The 15897-nt window shown below is 38.6% G+C and overlaps 2 protein-coding genes across 2 annotated transcripts; both read left to right on the top strand.

The window, feature by feature from the left end:
• The first annotated feature begins 467 nt into the window (after positions 1–467).
• LOC130566885 (E3 ubiquitin-protein ligase TRIM47-like) lies at positions 468–8673 on the top strand. The gene is made up of 6 exons (XM_057354702.1): positions 468–608; positions 1150–3327; positions 3404–3939; positions 4490–4637; positions 4960–5055; positions 7570–8673. The coding sequence occupies exons 2-6, from the start codon at positions 3270–3272 to the stop codon at positions 7812–7814; spliced, it is 1083 nt and encodes a 360-aa protein (XP_057210685.1). The 5' UTR covers positions 468–608; positions 1150–3269; the 3' UTR covers positions 7815–8673.
• Positions 8674–12632: 3959 nt separating this feature from the next.
• LOC130566883 (E3 ubiquitin-protein ligase TRIM39-like) lies at positions 12633–15895 on the top strand (the record flags this gene model as incomplete). The annotated part of the gene is made up of 7 exons (XM_057354701.1): positions 12633–13541; positions 13643–14196; positions 14277–14372; positions 14486–14719; positions 14900–15038; positions 15274–15300; positions 15432–15895. Coding segments are annotated over exons 1-7 (1584 nt in total), but the record flags the coding sequence as incomplete, so codon positions are not given.
• Positions 15896–15897: the final 2 nt, after the last annotated feature.

Below are 15897 nucleotides of genomic sequence, written 5' to 3'. Positions count from 1 at the left end.
ATTGACTTCCATTCTATGAACACAAAACCACAGAGACATTTATCAAAATATCTTCTTTTGTGTTCCACAGAAGAGTTATGTAGGTTTGAATGATGTGAGGGTGAATATAAATGATGGATAAGATTTCCTAACAAACTGTTTCTCCTTGCGTGGCGTTCTACACCATCATATGCAATAAATATGTGAACAGAAAAATATTTAGGCTATTATAAATGTGGATTATGTGTTATGAATGGATTGAGAATACGGTGTGGTTTAAAACTGATTTAACTATTCTGGTGATGGACACGGTTAGAAATAAACAGTAAGCACCCGTTTTGTTTACGACTTCACTGCAGGTGAATAACAACAAGTGAAGCTGCAGTAAGTGTATAGTACAATATATGATCCTGTAGAACAATAAAATGAATTCTCAGTAAATGTCGTCCTCTGCTGGACACGACTGGTAATGACTTCTTAATAGGAGCGTCTCGTGTCCGTAGCGTTACTGAAAGTGAAAGTAGATCACGATCACGAGGCTTTAACTAAAATATCTCCTTTTAATCTTACAACAGAATATTTCTTTATTCGTTATTGTACGAGTGAACACATCTGGTCTTCACTCACAGGTAAGTGACAGAAATATATCACAGATTCTCCTCGACAGATTTATAATGTTTCTGCTTTGTAGCTTAGATTGTAGGCCTATGTCAACTTGGACAGACGCCGATATTAACACGTCAAATATTCAACTGCTTTTGTTGTTTATACTTTATGTTATGGAAATTGAATTAGACGTTTGTCGTTTATTGGTTGCGAATCGTAGGGTGTTTCTCAAACGCAAGGATGTAGTGAGGCTGCCTCCTGCCTAGAGCAGTCCTTCTAAAGGCAGATGGGCTCTTCCACATTAAACGCTAGAATGAGACGGTCTAGTAAGAGCGCGTGGCAACGTCATTACTGTTCAATACAACCATAGAGAGAGCATCTCCTATTGTTCATTAGATTTTCAGTCGTGCAAAACAACGCAACAGTTCATTTTTAGCTCATGCTGTTAGCTCACGTCCATTAAATAATATTAACAGATCATGTACCATATTATAAATCATTATACATATTTAATTACTCATTTTCTGCATTTTTTGTCTTTTATTACATAAACATGATGTGAAGAAAGTGCTGACTGGATTCTCCATGTTCTTTGGGAACGTGTGCAAAGGATTGTGGGTGATTTCAGGCAGCGAAGGATACAGGGTGCTTGTTCCTCGCTCCTCTGTCCGGAAACCGATCGAGCTCAGCCATCTTTAAGGACGTCTCAATACGCCCTTTTCACATGACGTCACGCATCTTCCGTTCTGCCGCGAAGCAGTGTACCGTTACTTCCGCTAGCACTCCAGTTCATAAGGTGGCGGTAATGCACCTATAAGCTGGTTTGCCAACCGCCAGTAAAACTCAAGAAGAAGAAGCTACTTCCGCTATAGCGCCTTAGAGTTTACAAAGTCCCTTGCACATCTGCCACAAATACGGCTAGATGATGTACAACGTCTTGCAGACAAATTTTTGCTATCGACAAGATCAAAGCTAGAGAAAGGATACAAATTCTTCGTTGAACAGTACTTGTTTGATTATGAAGGTAAGTATTTTGTTTTCTTTTTGTGTTAGCGAAGGTGCTAGGATAAGTACTTCAATACGTGTTTTGTCAGTTTTTTTTCCACTGTTGTTAAATTCCAGCACGACGGCAAAACGGAAGTTCTTCTTCTTGTTTGTTGCAAGACGGATGTTATGATACACTGCTTTGCGAAAAGGCGGAAGTTAAGTGACGTCATTGTGAAAAGGGCCTATTCTCTAATTGCACTGGGAGGAGGCGAAGTATGTATTTAACTTTATTTTTAAAATGTGCAATGTGTGCAGTCATCATTAATTGACGACGCTTTGAAGTGACGCTAAAGGGAGCGAGGATATGCCATTTCACTTTTAATTCCTCCGTCCTCGCTTCTTTTCCTTGTTCCCTTCCCTCGCATCCTGGAGGGGTGGAGCTAAGACGCGAGGAAAGGAAACGAGGATGCACAAATAAGAATTGAGTGGCACCCTTAGTGATTTTTTTTGTCAGGAAGTTAATGACAGACTGATGAGGACTCGATACAGTGCAGCTGTAAATCCAAGGGCGTCGATTTGGGTAGGGAATATATAGCGAATATTGGGTACCGATGTTCAGGGAACACTAAATTGTCCCTACCAATCATTTCGACCAAAAAATTAATCTACACTTATATAACCACTGTTGTCCATCTGTGTCTTGTCTTTTTTTTACTTATTACTTATTTTATACAACATATTTATCCAGGAATCATTTGATTGAAATTAAAAATGTTTTACAACCGCGTTCTGGAAAAATAGCGCAGTTTGTGGTACACAAATGAGTCCCGCCTCAGTAGCTCACGTCGCTAATAGGATTGGCTTTGCCTTTCTTGAGTCCCGCCTCTCTAACCCACGTCGCTTTATGATTGGCTTTGCCTTCTGTCGCTAACCTGTGTGACGCAGAGCTGTGAACGATGAGCATGATTATGCAGGTTACTGTTAAGAAAAAAAAAATACGGGAGAAGTTGCGTCATATATTGATTCATGCAGGGGCGGACTGGCCATCTGGCGTACCTGGCGTTTTCCCGGTGGGCCGCTAACGTATGGGGCCGGAACGGAGGTTGTGGCCGCAAACGTATGGAGCCGTAACGGACGCGTTTGCCGCAAACGTATGGGGCCGGAGACGTTGGCCGCTTTGAAGTGAAAGTGTGAAAGTGACCTATTAGTCAGATATGGTGACCCATACCCAAAATGTGACCTCTGCATTTAACCCATCCAGAGAGTAGTGAACACCCGTACACCCGGAGCAAGTAGGGGTAAGATGCCTTGCTCAAGGGCACCTCAGTCATTACCCGCCGGCCCTGGGGATCGAACCTGCAACCTGGTCACGATTTCGACTCTCTAACCATTAGGCTACGACTGCCCGGACTTGATGGATGTATTATAAATGCGAATGCACGCAACGCGAATTCCCCCCCAAACCCCTAACCCCCCCCATTTTCAATCTTTGTGATTTACACATCCCATATGTGTAAATCACAGAAAACTGATACAGAAAACTTCTGTATTATACATTTTTATATATTTATGTTTTAATTTAAAATGGCAATATAGTAGTGTTTAATGGGAAATTACACAATATTTGGTTGCAAACATTCAAGTGTCATTAAGTGTTGTGATTTTTGTTTTCAAATGACAACAGGGAAATATCAATAATGGAATCTTCATCAACAAGAAGAGAAACCAGAAGACAGAGTATAGAACAACCCCCAAGTGAGTCAGTGACACAGAAAAATCAATAGATATTGTGATGTTGTTGGTGATGTATTTTCATCATTTTTCTGTGCAGAAATGTCATCCTCCAGTGATCCAATGACTGAGAGGCTTCAGTGTTCAATCTGTCTGGAAGTGTTCAGTGATCCAGTCAGCACTCCATGTGGACACAACTTCTGTAAGATCTGTCTCAGTACATACTGGAACAACAGTCAAGACTGCAGATGTCCAAACTGTAAAGAAACATTCAAGCAGAGACCTGATCTCAAGATTAATACAACACTCAGAGACGTTGTGGATGAACATAAGAAGAAATGTCATGAAGAACAAGCTGAAGTTGTGTGTGACATCTGTAGTGAAGGAAAGCTGAAGGCTGTGAAGTCGTGTCTGGTGTGTCAGAGCTCTTACTGTGAAACTCACCTGGAGCCTCATTTGAGAGTGTCAGGATTACAGAAACACAAACTGATGGATCCTGTGAAGAATCTGCAGGATTATATATGTCAGAAACATGACCGACCTCTGGAGCTCTTCTGTAGAGATGATCAGACATGTGTGTGTCTTATCTGCACTGTGACGGATCACAAGAATCACAACACTGTTCCTTTAAGAGAGGTCAGTATACTGTATTAAGAGTTCACTCAGAAATACTCACCCTTATGTCATTGTGTGTTATTCCTCTGTGGATCTCTGTTCATCTCTCTGTCAAGTGTTAAAATATTTTTTTTATGCTGTACCTCACCTTAAAAAATGATTGACTAAAAAACACCCCACCATGTTTAATAGATCATGTTTTATTTGCTGTGTTATGTCAGTCTGAACTTCAAGAGATGATGGAGGAGAGGCAAAGAGCAGCAGAGATAAAACCCATTATAAGCAGAAATTCTGTCTCCAATTTATGCGGCACAAAGTGACATGACAAATGTCTTGATTTCTATTGTCTTGTTGTGTTGTGCCTCTCGCGTGCGTAGACAGGGTGTAAGAGTGCAAAGCTTTTCAAATAATGAAGCATAGCTCAGACTATAGAGATCCGTGTTGAGAGATCAGATTTTTAACACTAGATGTTATTCTGGTTAATCTCAGGACAGTCTGGTAATTGTTAAGATTTTTGCTGATATGTCACACAAGATACATGTGAGATCACTGGTGTATTTTTTTTTTTTAGGAAAAACATCAGAAACACTTGAGTCGTCTGCAGAAGTCTTCATCTGACGGTTCTTTTAAGTTCTGGTTCCTGGTTGTGGGACTTGTCCTGTGTTTGTTGTCTGCTTGTTTAATTCAGGTTTACAAAGACATGCAACGCCGTGAAGCTGGTAGGTGAAGATACTGAGTTTAATGTTCTACCAACTACAGGAGTGAATATTTATTTAAATACTGCATCAATGTTGCAAATGAAGTTTCTTTGTGAGCAAAGAATATGAACAAATAAGGCAACTGTTGACAGAAGAGAGCAAAGTTTTTTTTTTAAAATAACACAGACTCAGAGAGATCCATGTTAAAAGACTCATGTTGAGAGATCAGATTTTTGACTGTAGGTTTTATTTTGGCTAATCTCAGGACAGTCTGGTAATTGTTAAAGTTTCTGCTGAAATGCTGCACAAGATACATATGAAATAACCGGTGTCTTTTCCTCAGAAACATTAGAAAGAGTTGAGACGTCAAAAACGGAAATCACTGAACTGAAGAAGAGAATCAATGAGCTGGATTTAGACATGCGAAGCTGTAAAGCTGGTTAGTGAAATTGCCAATACACTCCACAGAGTTTAAAATATATATGAAATATTAATTTGAATGTAAGATTTTAAAACTGATGTTTTGAACTTCCAAGACTTTTTATTGTTAAGACCACATTATGGGAAATTATGGGCTTTATGATGACAGATATACTGTATGTCGGATTTTTCTTTTGCTCTTATTATTTTCAGAGTGTAGAAATGATTCAAGATAGCACTAACATTAAGTACAAAGCACAAAATTACAATAAAAGAAAATAAGAGAATCCAAAGAGCAAATAAATAGAGATTTTTGCGATCATAAAGGGAAGTGCACCCGCAGCACCCCCTGGCGTCGAGCGAAAGAAAAACTGAAACTGTGTCAAAAATAAATAAATAAAGGCAGACACTATTTGCACTAGGTCTGCCCACCAATATGCCCACCAAGACTGGAGTTCTAATCCACCTCTTTCTGAAAACGCTCTTTAACCTTTTTCTATCACATTACACATCATAATGGCATTTGTTTTCAATAAAATTGATTCAAGACTTAAAATTATTTTTTATTCATAAAGTTTAGGTTTAGGGTAAGGTTAGGGGTATGTGTACGGCTTTAATATCTCAATAAATTGCCATCATTTGAGTAATTTTTATAAATATAATGATTTACACTCCGTTATTTACAATGTTTAATGCACAACAATACTGAGGTGGAAATAGTAACGTTATCTTCCACTATTTATAAGTAAATAGCATCTAACCACTATTTCTACTTAATCCAAAGAAAATACAGCTATTATGGGTTAGTGTAAAAGGCATTGCTGCCTTGAGCGGGCTATTTGTACTCCATAAATGAAAATGTTTTATCAAAAATAAATATAATACATTTTATTAATGTGTCTATTCACTAATATCCATTGAAAACATTAATGAGGTTACTGTTACAATGACAACACAAGTGTCTCGTGACATCACGGCGTGAGTGAAGATCAAGTGTCACGAGTGGTCTTGTCCAAATGGTGCAAAAACAAATCAGACTTTTTATACTGAACATTAATGTCCTCATGCAGGACTTCATCAGCATCAATCCAGAATGAAAGGCCACTTTTGGAGTTTTGCATGCAGGCCAACAGTAATGTGAATTATTTCTTGATTTGAGATTGTGGCTAATAGGTCTACAGGCAGAATGTGTACGGGTTGATTTCTATGTGCTGTCACCGTGCAGCATGCGGTTGTGTTTAATCGCGTGACTGGTTTGCCCATAGTTTATTACAGGTTGATGTTTGGGTGGTTAATCTGCCGCCGCGCAGCTAGTTTCGTACAAAAGATGGTGCTTTAGCTATAGGCAAACATATAACACGTGTTTATGTGCTTGTTTTTATGATCCTATAATCACACTGGCATCCTTCTTTACTCTCAGCAGCAAATCATTTTTGCCTCTGTTATTTTATTAACATTAAACTTAAGCGACTCGTCCATGGCACAGTCATAACTTCTGCCCTGGCACAAAAAATTTAAATCACAACACCCCCCTGCTATGGATTTTTGTTTAACATTTGAAAAACACACAACAAGCAGAAAGTTAAATCATAAGACATCATGAGGTTAGTTGAAAGAGGGGTAGTTACACTTTTAACGTCCAAATCTAAATGAAGTTCTAAAAGTAGGTTTAGGAAGAGACTAAACATTCAGTCCTGTATATAAGCGGCAGTCCCTGTGGCCCTCGCTACAGTTTTTTGGGCATCCTTCATTTTCCTCGTCTCCTCCTCTGCTCTTATTCTTCCTCTGTGCAGTTCTATGGGGGTGGGGGGTGATGGGAGGAGCTTGGGGCTGGAGCCCAGTCTCGGGTTCGATCACCCTTTGAGGACAGTAAACCAAGTTTGTTTATCATAAACTTTTAAAACTGAATTGGGCAAACCTATGGGGAAAAATCACTTACAGTCAGAAGCTACAACATATTAAACATACATTTTTAGAGCATTTTAGATTTCTAGGTTTAGAGGTACTGTAAGATACTGAAAGATAAAATGTTAATGCTCTTTGTGTGCATGTTTTTGTGAGAGTGTTTGAGTGAAATAAATTTATCTATTAAAACTGTTACTTTCAGTTTTGCCATTTGATCCTGTAAATATTACCACACACACGCACGATTTAAAAGCTTGTTTCCCCGTGGGGACCTGCATTTTGGACACGAGTCCCCATAAGTTGGTGTGCATTCAGGTTTAAGTCCCCACCGGGATATAAAAACAAGGCCACACTCATTGATCAGAGAAAACATGATGCAAAACATTTTATACAAGCTGCTTGTTTATACTGCATATATAATCCATGTCAGAGATGTGCTGATGTTTTGTTGTTGTTTGTCTGTACAGAATTGAATTCGAAGAAGAAGGATTATTCAGGCACATTTTGTCAAGCGATTACTTCACTCATGTACTACAATACTTTACATTTATATACTGACACATTATTCATTAAACATCACAAACATCATCATCATCAGTTGTGATTGATATTCTCTGATCTCTCTCAGGGGATGTGGCTCTGGACCCTGATGTCTCTCTGTCTCTGAGTGTAAAGCCACAGAAGGTGGGTGTGTTTGTGGATTATGAGGAGGGTTTGGTCTCCTTCTATGATGTGGAGAACAGATCTCATATCTACTCTTTCACTGATCAATCCTTCACTGAGAAACTCTATCCATATTGTAGCCTGTGTTTTAATGATAAAGGTAAAAACCCAGAGCCGTTGATCATCACACCTGTCAATTATGATCAATAGATTGTTATCCTTTTTTGTAATGAAAGCCAATATATTTTGTGTTTAAGTGTTTGAGTGTTTAAGATAAAGTGTTTTCATTTAATTAAAGAATAAATGTACAGAAATGTTTTGTTGTACACCCATTACAAAGTTTCTTCACATCATGTTAACTCTAGGTTGAACTAATCATTTTAGTGATCAGAAATGTGAAGAGATGTGTTTTATCGCACTCTGTTACTGGTGTTTGGTAAGGCAATCAAAACGATCACTATTTGGTACTTATTGTGACTCATTGGGTCCTCTTAAGTGTGAACTTTGCAGTTAGTTCTTCCTTTAGTGAACTTGTTTTGTCCAATAATTTGATAATTTTTCTATAAAGCTTGGAGTTTTCTTATGTATTAAAAACTCCTTAGCACTTGATGTGTTAATGTTAACACACTGTTTTGTGTCAATTATTTAACACATTATGTGTTACTTTCAACACACATTGTGTTGATTTCTGACACTAGTTGTGATGAAAGTAATACAAAACGTGTTGTCCCAAGAATTAACACATTATGTGTTCAGTTAAGGACAGCACATTAGTTACTCACTCTCACGTCATTCCAAACATGTACCGTGTGACTTTCTTCTGCAAGAAATATCTTGATCAAAAGAAGATATTTTGAAGAACATTGGTAACTAAACAACACTGAACCCTATTGACCCCATCAAATGAACACAAAACCACGGAGACATTTCTCAAAATATCTTCTTTTGTGTTGCACAGAAGAAACAGTCATACAGGTTTTGAACGACGTGAGGGTGAAGATTTTTCTGTTTATGATTTTCTACTTACAAACTGTGTTTCTCCTTGCTTGTGAACTATTAAACATTTTATTATACATTTTGACTCTGTGTTATGTGTGGATTAAGAATACAGAGTGGTTTTAAACTCATTTTTACTATTCTGGTGATGGATGGTTAAAAATATACTCTACAGTAAGCAGGAAGGTTTGTCTGCACATTCACTGCAGGCAGTGGCGGTTCTACATTGAATTACACTCTGGGCGAGACCTCTTCGAGCGCCCCCTCCCAAAAAATACCACAAAATTCTACACAAAGTTATATTTTATTATAACAACATAAGTGAAAATTATATTTCTCAATTGCACAAATCCTTCATTAGAACATTTGAAAAACACACTTAAGAGAATCCAGTTATTTAACTATTGCAATTACAACAGGAAACACACTTTTTAAGGTGCACAATCTCCACCTCCAACATTGCCAAAAGACAATGAACACAATTCTGCACAAACTATGACAGTATAAGTTATCAGAATTTAAATAAATATACACTATATACATAAATGTGCCAAAAATAAACACAAACTTAAGAGTTATACCCACCAATTAACACTATCCCTTCATTCATGACATGGATACCGTAATAATCATACAGAGAGAACATAGTTGCGTACCTTTATCTCTTGCTCGTTTCTCCTCTTATTTTTTTTCTAAATTGGGCACCTGATGGCTTTGACCTTTTCCTGTCCATCTCTGTGTTTATTTGCCACTCGATAATCAACAGATTTCCCATCCCCCCAACACAACCAGAAGTCAAGACTAAAACAACAGAGTGTTTTCACGACGCGTCATCAATCCGGAAGTCGGCCATGTTGGAGCACTGCTATTGAACCTAATGGAAATCGCAGATTTTGCTGGAGAAAAAATGATTATTCTTTAGAAATAACTGTGAAAATAAAGCTCTTTAATGCAAGTCGATCACACCCCAGAATCGCTATAGCCATGTGCTGTAACATCACGTGCAGTATAATTAATTATTTTCTACTCTGAACTTCACTCACGAGTCAGCAGTATTGATTGATGACGTGTCGTGAAAACACTCTAATGGTGACCACATAATCGTTTTGTATTACCTATTTTTATTAGCCATTTCACACAGCTTCTGTGCACGGCACCTTCTCAGCAAGCAGGGGCGCCAATTTGCCAATTCCCCACACAGTGAAATGATACATAATGAAAATGTGGCGGCGCAGAGGATTATTATAATTTTTTTAACTGCTCGTGCCTCCCCCCAATGTATCATGAAAAAATGCCGCCCCGGGCGACTGCCCGATTCGCCCGTGCCAAACACCGCTACTGACTGCAGGTGAATAACAACAAGTGAAGCTGCAGTAACTCTACAAATGGTACCGTATGATTCTGTAGAACAATAAAATGAATTCTTAGTGAATGTCGCCCTCTGCTGGACACGACTGACAATAAGCGGGTTTCCATCACTCTGGTTTTATTCGCATTTTGAAGTTTCGCATCAGAAACGAGTGATGGAAACGCCAAATTTCGAATTAAAAACCCTTAATTCGCAAAAAGTTTTTACGCTCGCTTGAGGTGGGTTTTCACTTTTGCGAAAAAGGGTTAATGCGAATAATGACAGATGGAAACGCATTTGCCGAATAAATTCCTCCAAAATAAAGTCACGTAATTGCACTATGAGACGGCGTAACCTGACTAACCAGAGAACTGATCTTGTTACACAGCATCAGAAATGTTGTTACGGTCATTCTTAAATGCCTGAGCAAAGTCGTCAAGTATTTCTGTAATTGCCTCTTAGAACTGTCACGACTATGTTTCCCAAACAGCAGGCATCCACAAAAGCACCGCATTTATTGTGTTTCGTAATCGTCTGCTTGCGCAAGTATTATTCTATATGAAAATCATTATATTCAGTGGCTTCTCTTACTTTTCTTACTGATATTTAGTGCCAGTTTATAAGGAAGTGACGGTTGACTATTTGGATGGAAACGGTGCTTATTCGAAAATGTTTTATGCGATATTCCAATTTTGCGCATAAGCTAAATTCGCAACTTTGGATGGAAACCCGGCTAATGACTATTTAAATATTTTATAGGGGCGTCTTGACACGTCTGTGTTTTTATAAACCGCTTCTGCGAACTGAACGTCCATTATAAACTGCTGTTTTACAGGTTTGTCAAGTCTAATGTGAGTTTATACACATCTGAACTTACAGTGGCCCATATACACTATTTCCCACAGAAGTTGATTTACTGTATCTCTAAAAAAATATTTTTATAATGAATTCATGTTTTAAAACACGTTGTTCTGGGGACAAAAAAGGTTACATCTGTTGTAAGTCTGATGTTCTCTCTTCTGATAGAACACTCGGTGTAAAACACGTGGACACACGTACACATTATACAAGTGACGTCACCGCTGTGTTGGTGAAAGTGAAATGATCAACGATAGAGGCTGTAGCCTAACTAAAACATCTGCTTTCAATTTAACAACAGAATATTTCTTCAGACATTGTAAGAGTGAACACAGCTGATCTCACAAGTAAGTGACAGAAATACTGTATAACACAGATTGTCTTCGACTGATATAAAAAATTATAAAGTTAGTGTTCAAGTAACCTACTACAGTATGTGGAAAGTTGGATTTTAGTGATTTTGGCATGTCAAATACTCAACTGTTTGGTTGTTTACTACTTAAATGTTATTGAAATTGAATTCAAAGTTTCTTATTGGTTGTAAAGCAAAGTCATTTGGTCGTTTTTTAACACGACTTGACTAAAGAAACAGGAAGTTAATGACAGACTGAATAAGGATTCTGCAGGTGTAAATCACATTTACAGAAAACAAGCTGAAATCTTTCTTATTATTTTTTAATCTGTTAAATAAAAAAACGAGCTGAATAATATCTTATGTTTATATGGGACCTACAGTATTGAGTGTTTCTCAAAGAACATCTTACCTTCAGAATATATTTCAAGACTTCAAAATTCTTACATTACACAGTCTTATATTTTTACATTTACATTTTTAACATAGTATTGTTTCGGGAAACTATGCAATATTTGGTTGCCAACATAATGTCATAACGTGTTGTCAGGGGCGGATTTAGTGATTTGGGGGCCCTAGGCAAATCCATGTATGGGGGCCCCAACTATGCACCATTTTACTTTACTGCAACCATTATTTTTCTTCCTCCTCAAAGCACACAACTTTTCACCTCCAGTCAAAGTGACAGGGGAAAACTAAGCTTAATAAACACAGATACTGACTAATTAAAATATATATAATAATGAATTCCCAAATGAAAAACATGGGATAAGTGTCTTAACAAAACACTTATATTAAAGTTCTAAAAAAAATGAAATGAAAACTAATAAGTTGTATAAAGCATTAAATTTATTCAATCAAACAGAAAAGTCTAAAATTTTAATATAAGCCTTTTTTATAAGACCTTTTAGCCCATAAGTAACACCCTACGTTCTCTTGTAGTTCACTGAGCTTTGAACGATTCACTGATCTCTTACATTCTGTGTAAATGAATTGGTTCAAAGGAGTCATTTGTTGTCGAGTCGTTCTGATCGCAATGTGCGTTCATACTGGCGAACTCGCTGTGTACAGAATAACGCTGATTCAACGAGCCAACTTCACAGCTACAAACATTATAATGATGTACAGCAAGTTAATTTAGGAAATCTTTTAAAGAAATTCAAGAAAATGTAAATTGAACGTAAAACTCCTGAACAGCCGTGAAACACATCTAATACAGCTCCTAATATAGCTCTTTTACTGAACTCTTCAGCGTCTCACTGCTGGTAACGAAACAGCGCCTCCATTGTGGCGTAACTGCAGTTACAAATGACAATCTGTTTAATAATGCACGCAGTGTTTTTTGTGAAGACACCCGACATATTTTTGACGAGAGTCTAAGGCGGCACGAACTTTGATTGAAGCAGCCGCCTCCAATTTCTTTATGCAGGAAAAACCCTGATCTGGGATTACTATATACAAAGTGTGTCCTCTCTCCGTGTTTTTTGTGGTTAACGACCTTTCATGCATTTAAATGTGACCAAATTTCTGTACTAGTGCGTACAGTACGAATCGTTAGCACTGTACTGACGTTATTATATTATGTCTTTATGTGCCCATCGGTCTGCGCAGCGGAGTCAAACAACCTTTCTACCTTTGAACTGGCCCTCTCCTACCAAGCGCACAGCGCTCTTTGTTTTGGTCGTCAGTCATTATAACTGTTGACGGTGTTGATAGAGAAATACTCACCGGCACATTATCATTGCTCGTGGCCGGGAGAGTGCTGTTCTGGCGTGAGAGAGAGGCACTGCTGCTGTAGGAGCAGTGGTGGAGTTTGTGTGGGGGAAAAGCAGAGACTTTGGCAACAATCTTTTGTAAATCGTCTTTTTTCCTCTCCGCTGGTGTAGCTGCGTTCTTTGTTGCTTTATTTCCCTGCGACTTTTACTTCGATTTGCAGCTAATGTACCACACAATGACACTCTCACTGTGGGCAGTTCTACTAATTCCGCCGCTGCGTTAACTTTCTCTAGCTGGTGTCGAACTCGTCTCGCGCATATACGTTGCTAATGGAATGGTCCACTCTAATCTATAATGGGGGGAGTGCCTTCGTACAGATGTAATAATGTAAAACGTTAACAGGGATATCCCGACTATTCTGATGATTACTTGGGGCTCTACGTGGCTGCTGACATGGCTTATTGGTTAAGTCCACCCCTTCCTTTTGGGGACCCCTGATAGCTCGGGGCCCCAGGCGATTGCCTACCTTTGCCTAATGGTAAGTCCGCCCCTGCGTGTTGTGATTTTTTTTCAAATGACCTCAACAGGGAAAGATCAATGACAGAATCTTCATCAACGTCACCAAAAAGAAGAGAAACCAGAAGACAGAGTATAGATCAACCCCTAAGTGAGTCAGTAACTCAGAATAAAATGAATTACTACTCTCATATTGTAAATGTTTGATAATCAGACATGTTGGTGATGTATTTTCATCATTTCTCTTGGCAGTGATGTCATCCTCCAGTGATCCAATGACTGAGAGGCTTCTGTGTTCAATCTGTCTGGAAGTGTTCAGTGATCCAGTCAGCACTCCATGTGGACACAACTTCTGTAAGATCTGTCTCAGTACATACTGGAACAACAGTCAAGACTGCAGATGTCCAAACTGTAAAGAAACATTCAAGCAGAGACCTGATCTCAAGATTAATACAACACTCAGAGACGTTGTGGATGAACATAAGAAGAAATGTCATGAAGAACAAGCTGAAGTTGTGTGTGACATCTGTAGTGAAGGAAAGCTGAAGGCTGTGAAGTCGTGTCTGGTGTGTCAGAGCTCTTACTGTGAAACTCACCTGGAGCCTCATTTGAGAGTGTCAGGATTACAGAAACACAAATTGATTGATCCTGTGAAGAATCTGCAGGATTATATATGTCAGAAACATGACAGACCTCTGGAGCTCTTCTGTAGAGATGATCACACATGTGTGTGTCTGTCCTGCGCTGATGGAGATCACAAGAACCACAACACTGTTCCTTTAAGAGAGGAGAGTAAAGAGAAGAAGGTGAGAGTTATTAACCATAGTAAACAGTTGATCCAAAGGTTGATCCATTATGTTCGAATGTGATTTTGTTGTTCTTTTAGATTCAGATGTTAAAGACACAGACAGATGTGCAGCAGATGATTCAAGACAGAATCAAGAAGATTCAAGATATCAAACATTCAACAGAACTCAGAAGAGTGAGTTTGTTTTATTACATTTCAGTGTTTAATACATCATGTTTTAATTTGCTATGTAAAAGTTGCCTAATTGAACATAAAAATGTAATCTGATGTTTGATGTGGTTGACCAGAGAAACACAGAGAAGGAGAAAGCAGCCAGTATGGCGGTCTTCAGTGATCTCATGCGCTCCATTGAGAGATGTCAGTCTGAACTGCTGGAGATGATGGAGGAGAAGCAGAAAGCAGCAGAGAAACATGATGAAGATGTCATTAAAGATCTGGAGCAGGAGATCACTGAACTGAAGAAGAGAAACATTGAGCTGGAGCAGATCTCACACACTCAACATCATCTACAGCTCATACAGGTCCCTACATCTCTCTCGTCAATCATACAGCTTGTTGTTTAGTTGTTCTCAAAATGTGTCTCAAGTAATTGTAGCAAATCGATTGAGATCACAGGGTCTATTTGTGATATTTGAGATACTGAAGAATCTCATGTGAGGTGTTTTCTCTCTATGCTGACGTTCTTCTCTCTTCTGCCTTAGATTCACTCATCCATCTGCAGGCCTTTAAACATGAAGAACTGTCCTGAGATCAGTATGAAGAGTCATGTGAGTGTGGAGAAAGTGAGGAGATGTCTGACTCGACTGCAGGAGACTCTACAGGAGAAACTCAGTGAAGCTGGTAGGTGAACATCAAACACACTGATCAGAGATTATTTTCATGTCAACTGTCCTAAAACCCACAAACAGTGCTCATCCTACACAAAGCGATAGAGCTCCTTCAGATTTAATACTTGATGCTTTAAACATCAGCACACACAAACATTGATCAGAGAGAAACATGATGTAAATCCTTTTATAAAAGCTTTAAGCTTGTTTTTAAATGCAAATATATTTATTGTGATGTGTCTGTACAGAGTTGAAGTGGATGCAGCAGTATGCAGGTACAGTGTGTCATCTGCTCTCTTCACTCATATACTACAATACTTTACATTTATATACTGACACATTATTCATTAAACATCACAAACATCATCATCATCAGTTGTGATTGATATTCTCTGATCTCTCTCAGTGGATGTGACTCTGGATCCTGACACAGCTCATCCTGAACTCATTCTGTCTGATGATGAGAAACAAGTGAGACATGGAGACATTAGACATAAACTCCCAGACAACCCAAAGAGATTTGATACATGTGTAAATGTCCTGGGAAAGGAGGGATTCTCATCAGGGAGATTTTATTATGAGGTTCAGGTGAAGGGAAAGACTCAATGGACTTTAGGAGTGGTCAGAGAATCTGTTGACAGGAAGGGAGAGATCGCACTGACACCAGTGAAGGGATTCTGGACTGTGTGGTTGAGGAATAAGAATGAATATAAAGCTTGTGCAGATCCCCCTGTCTCTCTGTCTCTGAGAGTAAAGCCACAGAAGGTGGGTGTGTTTGTGGATTATGAGGAGGGTTTGGTCTCCTTTTATGATGTGGACAACAGGTCTCATATCTACTCTTACACTGATCAATCCTTCACTGAGAAACTCTA

Source organism: Triplophysa rosa, linkage group LG16 (genome assembly GCF_024868665.1).
Source record: "Triplophysa rosa linkage group LG16, Trosa_1v2, whole genome shotgun sequence".
Lineage (NCBI taxonomy): Eukaryota > Metazoa > Chordata > Actinopteri > Cypriniformes > Nemacheilidae > Triplophysa > Triplophysa rosa.
This window is presented reverse-complemented; position numbering and strand designations above follow the sequence as displayed.

Coding starts and splice junctions, on each gene's coding strand:
- LOC130566885 (XM_057354702.1), top strand. CDS start 3,270: ATGGAATCTTCATCAACAAGAAGAGAAACCAGAAGACAGAGTATAGAA. Junction 3,940..4,489: donor ACACTGTTCCTTTAAGAGAG/GTCAGTATACTG, acceptor TTTTTTTTTTAG/GAAAAACATCAGAAACACTT. Junction 5,056..7,569: donor CATGCGAAGCTGTAAAGCTG/GTTAGTGAAATT, acceptor GATCTCTCTCAG/GGGATGTGGCTCTGGACCCT.